The sequence below is a fragment of the Aquila chrysaetos genome, chromosome 6 (genome assembly GCF_900496995.4).
Source record: "Aquila chrysaetos chrysaetos chromosome 6, bAquChr1.4, whole genome shotgun sequence".
In the NCBI taxonomy this organism is placed as follows: domain Eukaryota; kingdom Metazoa; phylum Chordata; class Aves; order Accipitriformes; family Accipitridae; genus Aquila; species Aquila chrysaetos.
The window spans coordinates 26,147,216-26,160,890 of NC_044009.1; the positions used below are offsets into that span (position 1 = coordinate 26,147,216).

The 13,675-nt window shown below is 37.6% G+C and overlaps 1 protein-coding gene across 7 annotated transcripts in view; it reads left to right on the top strand.

Annotated features, from left to right (window-relative positions):
• Positions 1-13,675, top strand: part of PDE1A (phosphodiesterase 1A) — a 237,434-nt gene that overhangs the window by 104,868 nt on the left and 118,891 nt on the right. Inside the window, exon 1 of one of the 7 annotated variants that reach the window (XM_030017555.2) lies at positions 1,373-2,402. The exons of the other annotated variants lie outside the window; for them this stretch is intronic. Within the exon in view, the coding sequence (XP_029873415.1) occupies positions 2,350-2,402 (53 nt within the window). The 5' untranslated portion in view covers positions 1,373-2,349. Of the gene's footprint in view, positions 1-1,372; positions 2,403-13,675 lie in introns of those variants that run through there. 7 annotated transcript variants of the gene reach the window in all.

The following is a 13,675-nucleotide window of genomic DNA, read 5'->3' on the forward strand; positions in this document are numbered from 1 at the left end:
TGCTAGATGAAAGGTTGGGGAGTTCAGTGGAAAAACATATTTGGTATAGCTCTCACTGAGAGTTTGGAGATCTTTTTTTTTTTCTTTCTTGAAACTCTCAGAGGGTATCAGGATTTTTACCCTGAGCTACAGATAATCCCTCTGAATAACAGAAGTGTAGCAGTCCTATGTGCATAACGTGAAACAGAAAGAAAAGGGTGGTTTCTTTGTGATTTTCAGCTTTCTGTATAGGCAGTGAGTGAATACACTTCAGAAAGCAGCAAATTATTTTGAAATGCTGAAACCCAGAGCAGGAAAACTACATGAAGAAAAATGTCAATCTTGGCAGGCAAGAATAAATAAGATCATGACTACATGAAAGTCTTTAAAAACATGACAACACTCTGAACACTGCATATTGTTGAAGAAAGGTCTTCAGATCCTTCAAGAGCTTGGCAAAAACTAATCTGTGATCTGATAAAGATAATTGTTTTCCTGAGGAAGATGTATTTCTCTACTTCTCAAAGGAGTAGAAATGAAGAGTGGGGCAAGGTGAAAGTGAATTGACACAAAATAGCTGGTGATGGCTGTCTGATAATTTTTCCTTTAAATAATTACTCTGTGGCTGTGTCAAGAAAATAGTTTCACGTAGTGTGGGGATCAGTTTCTGGGTCCTTTCAGGCTAACCAAACTTGACGCTGTCACTCTGTTGTATAAGCAATATATATTAGCTCTAGGAAGAGATTTTACCCGTTTCAGTAAAATCCACTAAAATGCTAAATTTTCCTTTGTGAAGATACATATTACTGGAACGCTATCTCTCCGGTTGTTACATAGCATTATTTCATGGAAATGTCACAAATTTCGTAATAATTTGTGCATAATGTAACACGAACTTTCTTGGTCATGTACAGCCCAAGACACATCTCAGTGTTACTTACCTTGCCTTTTCTGCGGACTTACAGTGTCCCTCGAACTTAATTTGATAACGTCGGTGTTACGCACTTAACTGTGCAAACCCACCGCTCTTGCCCTCTCCCTCCACCCACTAATGCAATTGCAAAAGACACCCGACCTCCCGGATCCTACTTGTCACAGGACAGTAACTTCACCTAGCACGAGTGCTTGCCAAGGGCGAAGCCGCAAGGGAGCCCCAGGGCTGGGTCCCGGGGAAGAAGCAAGGGCGGCAGGTCCTTTCCCTCCTCGGCAGGAAGGGGGCACACGGTTCCAGGGTTCCGTGCAGCCAGGGTGTACAGCTACACGCATGGTGACGGCTTGCTGCTGGTTTACTGCTCCTCTGGCCGGGTTCCATGTTCCCCGTCAAGCCCGGTGCCAGCACAGCTTGGTTACGGGCCTTCTGACGTGCCCGGGGAATGGCATCTCACCTGAACCGCTCATGACTTCAGTTCACCGAGAACCACGGTCAGCTGCTTCTGCTTTATAGCTTTGTTTACAGCCTGTGTTCGCTGCGGTTGAATTCTTCCTGATTTATGTCAGCGTGATGTCAGAGCAAGCTTTTCAGTTTGGATCTCTGTTGAAATCTTATCTCGCAAACAGTAACAGTTTGCTACTGTCGCTATCCGAACTTGGTCATTTTTGTTTTCCTCACTCATGCAGCGTTGGTTTGTTTTATGTAGTTATGGTCCTACCAGCTGCAAACGCCATATTCTGCTTCAGCCAACTCTAGGTTATTAGGTTATGAATGCTAAAAATTATGAGCAGTGCTTTAATTTGCATAGTTATATCCACACATCAGCCAGAGTGAATAAAAGCCAGATTGTAAAATAATTACAATCTCTTGAAGTAGAGCCAGCCTCACAGACCAGATCCATCCGTCATTAATTTGTATACAGTTCTTTTACCAGAACAAACTTTCTGAAGGTACTCGCATGGGAATGCTGAAACAGCTGCACAACTTTTATTTTGAAGAAAAAAAAGTTGAGCCTCGGAACAGTGTGTTTTAAAGAGAGAGAGAGAGAGTGACTCTGCATTTAAGACTTTGACCAGCATGTGTAAGAAGTGCACTCATGGCTGGAATAATCTAACAAATTTTTACCTGGGCAGCACTTGGCAAAGCTCCCCTCTTTTCTTGCTCAGTTGAAAGGAATCCGGTACAATTCTGTGCTTTGATCAACTTGACTCCAGTTTTGCACAGCCTGCCCGGTTTGGTAGTGCACGGCCGTGCCTGGCTTATGTGGCCTCTATGGCCCTTTTCTGCTCCACTGTCAGAAAGAGGGAGGGAGGCTTCCCCCAGCACCAAAATATCATTCTCTGTGCTCTCTGCAGCACAGTAGCTAAGAACAAGTTTTCCGATTACTCCCTGGTCTTTTTGGAGTTACTTGCTGGAAGAAGTCTTTTTCCCCACTTTAAATGGATGATTGTGTTACAATCAGGAAAAAACATCTCCAAAGACCAATCTTTAGGTAAGTGATGCTGTTATTACTTTGAACTGAAAATGTTATGAACTTTACTATCTACATCCTGTTTGTTAACTTAAAGTTCATATGCAAACACACGGAAAATTGTTCAAGAGAAAGAGCTTAATATTGCATAGCCTAGTAACATATTAGATGATTTTGGTGTTCAGAATGCATTTTTTTCACTTGTACTGAGACTTTATAGAAGTTCTTTTTCTTGTCCTCTCTGTCATCTGCATTCTCTAAAGTTTTGTGTGGGATTGTCTTTATTACGAAAGAAGAGCAGCATAGCTCTTGAAAACTTTTTGTGTGTGTTTTGTTTTCCTACAGCTCTGCAGTCCCTCACTGTATTCTGGAATTATAAAACTGTTTAAAAGTGGAACATGGTTCTCGGTTGGTTTAGCTGATTATGTCTGGATGGCAGAATTTTAATACTTGAAATGATACACCTCACAGAGTAAAGCAGTTTGCTTGCTGGGATGTGTAGACAAGTGCTTAAAGTATAACTAATCCGTAAGGCTCTTCTGATCGGAAGGGTTCAAGTTTAAAGAGTAACAAATTGGGAGTTTTTGTAAGGTGGTTCTTCGCTGCTTCCTACATGTGTTAGTTTGATCTATGAAACAACTTTCTGATTATTTTATATTTTAAAGCCAATTCTTTTTACAGATCAGGATTAGATCTAGTTTACTTGTGCTTTTTACTACAGGAGATCACTTTCTTTCATTTGGCCAGTCCTAGCTTCAGGCCAAGTGACCCCGAGTGGGAAATAATGTTTCTCAATCTACAGTGAATAAGGATGCAGTGGCTGTAAGATTAAATAAACCTGCAATACTTCACACTTCTGTTTACGGCTAGTGACATCTTTAACAAAACTCCAGCTCTTACTGGGTGACATCAGTAGGATATTGTAACCACAGTGTTGATATGACAAATAAAAGTAATATTATAGATGGTCCCAGAGCAAATACAAGATTGTTATTTATTGGATGGCCACTACTGATGTCATATATTATGGGAGTACAGTAACAGTTGGTATTGCAGCTCCAGGGTCAGTTCAGACAGGTAATCATGCCACAATTATGTCCTACTAATGTTACATGTGGAGAAATCTTTCAGTAGTGTTATAGTTACGGTGCAGAAAGATAATCTGGACATTAGAAGGTTACTATGGGAGTGAAATGATTTAACTGTTAACCTTAAATTTGAATGTCCTGTGTAGATTTACTATGCAATTTATATCGTAAATGAAATTAAACATTTTGCACTTTGATAAAGTGGAGTTAAGAAGTTATTTCACAGAAAGCTTATGACTGACAATTAAGAGACATTTGATATTTTCCTCAAGTGATAGCTTTTTATTTAAGCTAATAGTTTAATTGAATATATATGTGTTTAAACATCAATAATTATTTTTAAGGATCTATGATAATTATCCCATAAACCATAACGTTAAAAAAATATTTTAAATGCACATTCTTCACAGTCTTTTGGGGCCATTAGAATTGCGGGTGAATAAGTGCATATTTCCTGATGTGTTTGGGAACCTGCTATAGAAATCTGCTGTAGCCAGTGTAGTACTGGATAGTTTGCAAGAGCTTTCTTAATGGATGTTTTCCTAAATTGTCTTGTGGGAGTGAGTTTAACTCCATGAAATACAAGAAGTTTCAACATTTCTTACTGAAATCCATTCCTGCAAATCAGTTCTAAATACAGAATGGCAACTAACTACTGTTGGCATGCTTAATCCAGAGCAAGAAAACCCCTAATATGGAAAGCCCCCTATGAGTCCATGGCTCTGCAGTGACTCTTCTGGCAAAAGATCTCTGTAATACTACAGTAAATGCTTAAGAAGCGTTTCCAAGGTCGAGACCAGCATAATATTTTAGGCAGCTGAAACAGAAAGACAATCTCCGTATGCCATAAAGATCGTATCATGTACAGTAAATACAGATGCTATCATAGTACATTAAAGAGCTGGGTTTTTTAATGTGTGTTCATTTTCCTTATGACTTTAGAAAATATTTCTCCAGTGAAAAAGTGTTCTTATACAAGAACTGTGAAAATTTAGCCTCAGTCCTTTTAACCCTGTAATTTTCTCTCCATGTAGCTGAAATGGTTTTACTGGGCAGAAATCTTACATTGAGGTAACTGAATCAGCAGTCTAGTCAATTTCTCCCTCAAAAAGAAAAGAAAAGGCAAGAAAATATCAAATTACCCAAGTGTTATACGTATTTACCCATGCTACAGCTGCAGCCAACACTAATATAGTTACTCTTAAAAATCAGGTCTTTCCTGAGAGCTATGTCAGAACTTACTAAGTACATATGAATATCTCCCTACTTAGCAAAGTTACGTTTACAGTGGGCTGTACTTTTGCTTGAGCTGCCTTCTCAGTAGTGTAAAAAATAGTTGAGTATCTATTCTAAACAGTCCCTTCGATATCACCAATCCTCTACATAAGAGTGGGATAGGTATTATGCTTCAAGATGGGAAACTCAGTAATAAAAAGATATTTCTGACTAATTTTCAAATTTTTTGTAAGTTCCGAATTCATGAAGAAGTAAAAATACAAAAATACTGGGAAGGAAGTGTAACTTTTGGTATTTGCTACCCAGTAATGCTTGGAAATAACTAAAAAAATCATTCAGAAGTATAACCATGTAAAAAAGCCAAGCTTATGAATCGCATTGAACTGGTTACTGAAGCACATCAGTTTGGATAAAATTTTGTAATTGCATCAGAAACCGACTGCCAAATACTTAGAGATTCCTGCATTCCTTAATATCAAAAGAACAGTCTGCTATATGCAAAGTTATATTTCAACAGAACTTATGGCTTGGATATTCACTGGATATTTTAATGCTAACATAAATTACTGAGAACATTCCATATTTTTACTAAGAACAGCATTTGAGCATGTTTGCTATAACTGGAGATGGTGAAATTAATTCAAACAATAAACAAATCAGCTTTCTCAAAGAAAGCAGTGAGAGCTTCATAGCTCTGACATTTAAAATTATACTGAAGAAAGCCATATCAAATATGCTTTAGGGAACAAATCCTTCCCTGCCAACCGTATAGCTTAGATGACACAATAGGTGTTTTAGTTCTCAAATTTCTATGATTTCTATTAATGTAAGAATCTACACAGTTGTTAGTCAAAGCTTATACTGAAACCAATGTTTTTCTGCACTTTGCTTCAGTCTTGGCAGGGGGGTGGGATGGGTTGTATGACTTTGGTCTTCCTGGTCTTGACTGTGAATGGAAGCAAAAGGATCAGAGTATCACAAGAGGATTTGTTCTTTTGGTGTCTCTGCCTTGGCAGGATCCAAGAAAGCCTGGAATTATTTCAAGAAACCCATGGTCTTTTGAGATTTCCAGATGAATGGCAGTTGGATAATAACAAAGAATTTGTCTTTGCTGTGTAACATGTTTGATTTAAGGCTCTTAATGTGTTTAAAAAATATTAATGCATTAGCTTCAAAATACCTCTTTTTTCTGTTCTGCACATTTTCTGTGGTCTCATGCAATTTTGGATCAAGGGTTTTCCCTTATAGCAATAGGGACAGGAAAATAGGGCTCATGGTGCTGAAAGCAAGGGAAAGAACAAGGGAGAAAAACAGTTGTTTTCCAGCTCTTCAAGAAGCTTTATTATTATCTTTTCTATGGTGTCTGCATATGAGAGAAGCTCCTTGTACTTTTGCTGTTGTTCCAGTATCTTTGTTTATTATATATATGAATTTTGTATTAACTGTGATTAGCTAGATTGGATCTCTCTGTAACTTTGAATTTTCCCTAAAAAAATGACCCAGTCTAGTCCTTTGGTCTCTTGCGTCTAGTCCCTTAAAATATGTACGGCTGATTCATTGTTTTAGCCTGTACTAAAATCAGCTCCAAAAACTAGATGTTGATGCTTACTGTAATCCACTGGCAGAAACTATTCCAACATGATTTTTACACCACTACAGAGCACATAGGTAATTATATAGTGTATTTACTGTACAGTATATTGTAAATGTTTACAAAGACCTGGTTTCCAGAAAATGTTTATACTGCTGTAATGAGTGGAAAAAATAATCAATAACAAAAACTTTTGAGGGTTTTTTTTCACTTACATGGGGTGTAATGAAATATAGAAACAGCATGTTCTGTGACTTCTAGACATTCTAAGTTTTTCCTCTTGAAAAAATACACTAACAAGTATTTTCTAGCAAAAAATATCCATCGGTGTAATGCCCTTACACGGCTTCTGTTTTCTTCCTTTTGTTTCTCTCCCCCCATCCCCCGCCCCGCCCTGGGTGCTCAAAATATTCAGGAGTTTTACCAAGTACAAGCAAATACATCCTCATACTATGCTAATGAATTATTTTTTTCCTATTTTTGAGTTCCGGCTTACTCTCTTTATCCTGTGGCTTCAATATAGCATGTACTGAACAGGTATATTTGTGTTTTGCATGGGTATAACTGGTGTTTGCACCTTTTCAATTAGTGTCTGTAGAAAAGGTACGAAATCAGAATAACATATGAAGAAGCAGCAACTTACTCAGTAAACAAGAAAAAAATTATGTACCTGTGGGCAGCCTAGAAAGTTGAAGATTTTAGTTGCTTAGAAGCTCATAAAAAAAGGATGTTTTCTCCCTTTATTTGTAGTGGCCTTTAAATGGGTCCAAATTATTATTATCTTTATACTGTGTGTAGGGAATAAGCAGATGTATGGGAAACTTTGCCAGGTTTATGTTGAATTGTGCACTGCAATTACAATGAATGTACATTATATATCATTATTGCTAGTGATAGCTTAATTGTAAATTAATGTAGCATATTAATTTAATGAGTGACAATTTATTCCTGTGGTGTAGGAGGAAGGTGGGCAGGAAAGAGATGATGTAATCATCCTTTGCTTCTTGCTCTAAGAAAAGGCTGGAATGTAAAAACACAGCACCACAAGAAGATCCTGAAATCACAGTCTGTTTCTTGATTGCCCCTTCCCCTAATGGCAAAGTTTGCTGCAACTTCTGCAAAGCTACATATAGTTCATAGCCATGGCCATGCTGTTGGTGATGTTGCTAAAGGTATTTTCTGCCTACGTGCCTGCTTCTCCCTCTTCCTATGTGGCTTTAATGGCTACACTGATGGGTAAATACCCCAAAATATTACATAGTTGTGTATTGTTTTAAACTGTCGATAGTTTTTTTTTAGATGGCAGTACCTTAGAAGAGCTAACTTATAAATTGGAATGAAAAAGAGCTTGGTGTAAAAAAGCAATAATAAAAAAACTGGGCTTTAGGAGGAGGATTGAGAGGACAGGAGCGTCTGCTCCTAGCCTGATAAGAAGCTATGAAAAAAGAATTTGATTGAAGCAGTAAGTGAAGACATTTTTGAGGAGTATCCAGAACAATATGAAGGGTGTAAAAAGTTCTTAGAAATTCAGCCTAATAAATTACAGTTTTTGAGAAACATGGCACTTCCAGAAGATGGTGGCAAGAAAGATAAAATGTAAAGCAGTACATAAAAAAACTTGGACAGTGGGTGGCATTTTGTAAATTAAGAAAGCAGGAGAGACAGAACAGTAGATTAAGCAGGGGGGAAAGCATGGAGAATCCAATTTTCAGACAGATGATACACATTTATTCAATAAGTAGATTGAAAGGAGACAGAACCAAGTACGTTAGAAATGCAGAAGAAAAGGAGCAAATGTTGTAGCTTAAAGCTGTTCAGATACTTCTGAACAGCTGTCCAAATGTTAGTATTCAGCCCCTTAATCACACTAGAAGAAGGTGAATAAATACATTTTAGAAATTTCAGCAAGAAAAAAACTGGTTGAAATTAAATGCATTGGTAATATGTTATAGCATAGCATGCTTTATAATATAGGTAGCTTGGACATAACCAGACTGAGACAGGAAATTAGGAGAATGTTTACAGCCATCCCAGTAATGGTAGTCTAGATTGCTACTGAGGTGATGGGGAAAATCCTGACTGGTTTTAAGAACGGACTTGTGAAAAGGACCATCTGTTCTGGTACTTTCAACAGCTGAAAACAAAAGCTTTTGATGGATAAGAACTATTGCATTTTTTGTATTTTAGTCCACTAAATTTCCTAACTTAAAACAGTTCATTGGGGGCATGCTTATTTATTTAACTGAAAAGCATTTTGTTTTATATTGTTGTATATGCAGTTTTGTTCTGCCCTGGGTTACACTTTCTAGGGAACATACCATATGAAAAACAATATTGCCTACATATCTCAAGCTTTTTCTTACAACTTTCCCTTTACTTTGTTCCTACTTAATCAAGAACTGATTTAACACTAACTTTGATTGTAAACTTCTGAAGAAGAAATGTTAAGTGAGAATTGATGTGCATTCCGTGATTAACATTTTCATCTCTAAGGATTACTTTTAGTTGGAATTAAAGTGTCATTTGCACAATTTGGAAGGACATTCTCAGGAAAGTCAGGTTATGCCTCAACCGGGATCAAAAGGAGGCAATTTTTCGGATAGTAGCAGAAGAGCAGCAGCAGATCAGGCATAGTTGCTTTTCAGAGGAGTTAAGAAGGGAAGAATGGAAATTCTCCTATTATCCCCGAATAAATAGGAGTGATGAGCAGTGACTCTACAGCTGTCACCTGGCTTTGTGGTAGTACACCTTCAAGAGGAGAAAGCAATGAAGAAGGTACAAGAGAAATTTCAAAAGAAAACAGTGAATTTTTTGCACATCCTAGTAAATAGAGGGGACAATAGGCAGCAAAGAAATTGAATTCTGTTGAGATCTGAGGCTGAATTAATTTTTTGCCTGGTAGGGAAAATATTTTTCTCCTATTTTTCTCTGAAAAATCAGTGGTGAAAATATAATTCATTCTGGGGTAGAATTAACTTACTCTGGAGGCAGATTGAAGAACTAAATTATATGTGCAAATATTTGGGGTCCTGGCATTGTGAAACATTGTGTTGGAAATATGTTTCATCAGACCTAATAGCCATAAAAACCCCTGTTATACCGCGTTCTTCACTTTTTTGAGACAAGGGCAATGAGTAAAGAAGAAACAATATAAGTGGATATGGTGAAAAGAAAAGCACCGGACCAGCACACAGAATAGCAGTGATTTACATTTTCAAACTGGTAGGAAGAGGAGCTGTAGCAAAAGATAAGAGTTGCTCTTATTTCACAAACCTTGCAGCCTCAGTTGGTGGGAGAGATTTATTTTTACTTGTCTCTTCCATTATCCTTTTCTGGGAAGTCATAGGTTTGAATCACCCGGTAAGAATACTCATTTCTGGTTTCCCAAAGCATTAGTTCCTGCAGTTCTCACAGAGTACATGGCACCTGCCTTGTCTCAGGTTAGCATGCTTCGTATCTGTGTAAGAAAGCCTGTGATGAAAACCATAGCTTGTCCAGTGCAGCAGCTCCACCAAGAAAACTTAAGGAGTTAACAAAGGCAATATGCCCTGTCTTGCACGTTTAAGCAATAGGCAGGTTTTACATGTTGTAAAGGCAGAGTTTTTAGTTTGTCTCTGTGGTGGTGAGAAGGATGCATTGGCTAAGCACCTGGCTGTGGTCAGAGACCAGCATGAAGGTAGGTCTCTTGCCTGCGTACCTGGGGGTGGAAATCAGTGGAAGAAGGAGGGGAGGCTGACTCCCACCAGAAGCAGCAGCAAAGAGGGAAAGAGAACTTCCTTTATACAGTTTTTAAACAGCTGTTTCTGTCAAACCAGACTGAATGTCTTCCAGCATAATCCTGGCTAGATCACAGGGATCTCGTGACCATCGGTTGAAGAACCAGACTAGGATGACTTCCTGGGTTTCCAATTTGTCTGTGTGCGCATAAATGCACTTGAGGCAAAAGAAATCCTGAGTCACCCATGTAGCAGAACCATGTACATTAGGGTTGGCCACAGTGTTGAGATGCTCATTAGCATTTGTTCATTAATCTGCTTGGAAATTATCTTTACTAAATAGGAGAATGAGAACAAGGTGTGTCAGGAAGACATGCCATTTAAAATATTTCTTTCTTTTTTTTCCTGTCATAGACTTAATGTTTCAGTGTATTCTGTGTTTATAATATTTTGGCTTGCCCTTAAGGACCTATTGGATAATGTCATTAAAAATTGATTTCCAAACCAGGAGAGAACAGTAAAGAACAATCCAAACCAATATTCTGTTTATTACTGGATATTACAGGAATCTTGACTTCTGAAATGTTTAATTTTCCATTAAACAAGCTTACACTGGCAAGCGTTCAGTTTAATTCTTCAAAATTTCTCCTTTTATGTACACAAAAAGGCAGATAATAGAAAAAAAATGACAGAAACTGTCTACCCACCTAAGAATGATAACTATATTGATTTACTTTTAAGATTAATCTGAAGGTGAAAACAGGATTTGGCAAGGCATTGAAAAGAATTTATATTTTAAATATTTCTAACTTTCTGACATGACTATGATGTCTATGAGGCAATAATGGCAAAATCATGAAGCAAATTAGCAAAGCCAAAAGAGGGACTAGGGAACAGTTTACATAAAGCTTTGGAACTGTTATCCCAAAGAATTTTCTGAATTGTGCTCTCAAGAATGACTTTAAAGTTGTTTTAAAAATATGAATTTTTATGACCTTTATAGACAACTGCATAGGCTGCATTGGCATAAACCTGTCATTTTCTGAGCTCAGCTGCTAGTGTGCAAAAATGGACTACTTATTATGTTCTCTGATAAGAACTTAGTTGGCCATTGCAACACTACATTTATAACAATACCACTTGCTTTAATGTTCTTTTCTGGCAATCTGGTTTTATTCAGAGTTTGGAAACCTGAAATTCAGCAGGAAAGAGGGGAGAATACAAAGGACTTGAAAGCTTCATCCATAATACAGGATCATCTAGAAATACTAACTTGACTAATACAAGCAGTTCAGTTATGTTAGTCTTAATTAATATCTTAATTTGTATACATAAACTTGCACATAGCCTTAAATAAAACTCTGTGTCTTCATTTATATATTGTGATCTCGGTGTAAAATTAGCCTGCCCGATGTAAAACTAACCAGAAAAATGTAGATTTTCTTCTGGTATCAAGCATAACTCATTTTCAACTTCCCTATATGTCTCCACAAGGCATTATGTCATGTTGTGGAGACATAACAAAATTTTTATTTTTAACAAGAAGTGTGCATGGAAATGTAGAAAAAGAAATATTTCCCATTACTTCATCTTTAAGTTTTGAAATTATGACTATAATACTAGGAGATGTAAGTCAGGAATGTTGGATGATTACAAAAAAAGCAAGCAAAGAAATTGCAAATCATAGAAATAGGATTTATTGATCAAGTATCTGTAAAAATTATATCCGTGGCGAACTACTATAATAGGTGCTTTCTGAGCATGGATATTTATAGATCATTGTACTATTATGAAGAAGCCTGCCCTCAATTTATTAATCTTGAAGATTATGCTTTACCATAATAAGAATAAACCCAACATTGTCTATTAGTACTTTTTGTACTATGTTACCATTTAGTAAGCTCACTACACGTTGAGACCCTTTTATGCTAAGTGGTGTACTGATAGAGACTGTCAGTGCATTTTGATGATAGATTCATAAAAAGTTAAAAATATTAGTAATCTCATCAAAAGGAGAGGATAACTCAGGGGCATGGCTGTGGGTGGATGTTCAGTGAGCTACAGAGAGGGAAATCCAGGCATGTAGTTGATGCTGGAGGTGGAGATCAGTTCATGGTTAAGAGTGGAGGAGGAGTCAAGCCTTGCTGTTTTTAAATGGAGAAGATCACTGCACACTGGTAGGGGGTGGGGAAGAGACCTGGGTTTTGGGAAAGGTTGAAGAAAGAGCTGATGATTGTGAGTAGTAAAAGACATAGGAAAGGGGGCAAGTGGGAGGATGGGGCACGACGTAAGCAAGTTAAGGTATATTTACATTGTAAATTACGTCTGAAAAATCTTATTCCCTTACCTCCACAAACCTTGCAATGGAGATGTGGTTCCTCTAGTGCTGTGTGTGCCCATTGCTGCTCTGGGAGCTGCTGAGGCACCCCACAAGCTTGCGCCGATGCAGAGCTTGCGATGACTGCATGGTGCCTTCTGGCAGTGTCAAATCAGGTTTTGAGCATTGCTGTTTCCACTCCCAGGTCTCTTGCTGCTGCTCCCAATTTCTGTGCTTCCTCTATACATTTTTTCCAAGTCAACTCCTTTTTTTCAGAAGTCTCTTCATAACTCCCCAGTTAATGTTTAATGTGACTGATGGTCATACTCCTCTTCAACATAAACAGTTTTGGGAAAGCACCCTTTCAGAGAGTTTTATGTATCCCATCCACACACACTATTTACACTCATGGTCCTATTTTAACAGCTGACGTTATCAGGCCCTTTTGCTGTAGATGGACCCTGCAGACACCCCCACAGATGCAGATGAAGAGTCAGAATTTTAAATATAGGATGTCAGCACCAGAATTGAACTTGATGGTGATTGGGTTGAATAGGTAAGTATATAAAACAACACAAAAGTCAGTGGCTTTAGTGGCAGAGGAACACTGAGAAGTTGGATAGGATTTTGTGGAATTGAGAAAGGGAGGATGATGAGAAACTTTGCAGAGATGATGTGAAGAAAAAAAAAAAAGGAGAGAAAAATGGATAATAAAGAAGTTAAAGCAAAATTGGAAGAGGAAGAGAATGAGTAACAGAATATAATGAGTAATGTGGAAATGTAAAGATAAGCAGGTGGTGAGCTGACAAAGAAATTAATGAGAATATGGTCATTTGCAGTTTTACATGCTTACTCATCCCTTAATACACTAAAACATAAATTGTGTTAATTACTCCATGTTATCTGTAGGTAGACTACAGATAGTGACACTGGTGAAATATATTAAATATTTAATGTCGGCCTGATGGTCTCTTTGGGACGCTGCTGGTGTGATATTTTGTGCAATTCCCAGGCAAACTTTTACAAGGTTAACCACAAATTCAAGAGACATTACAAGAACAGTTGTTGAGTCATTTTCCAACTGGCATGAGTGAACTTTGTAATTTTTCTCATTCTTAAAAATATCTGACTCCTTAAGGTACTGTAAGGGATCTGAAAAATCTACTCAGGAAGCAGATCCTGGTGAGGTTGGTTTTTTTTCAGTTTGCAAAAATTAAGTAAAGCAATTTCCTGATCAGCAGAAATGTTGACATCCAGCTTTCCTCCAGGCCTGCATCTAGTACTTGAAACATTGCCTAACACAGCGAAATGAAGTCTGCATCTGAAATTAAGTCAGATCTGGCACT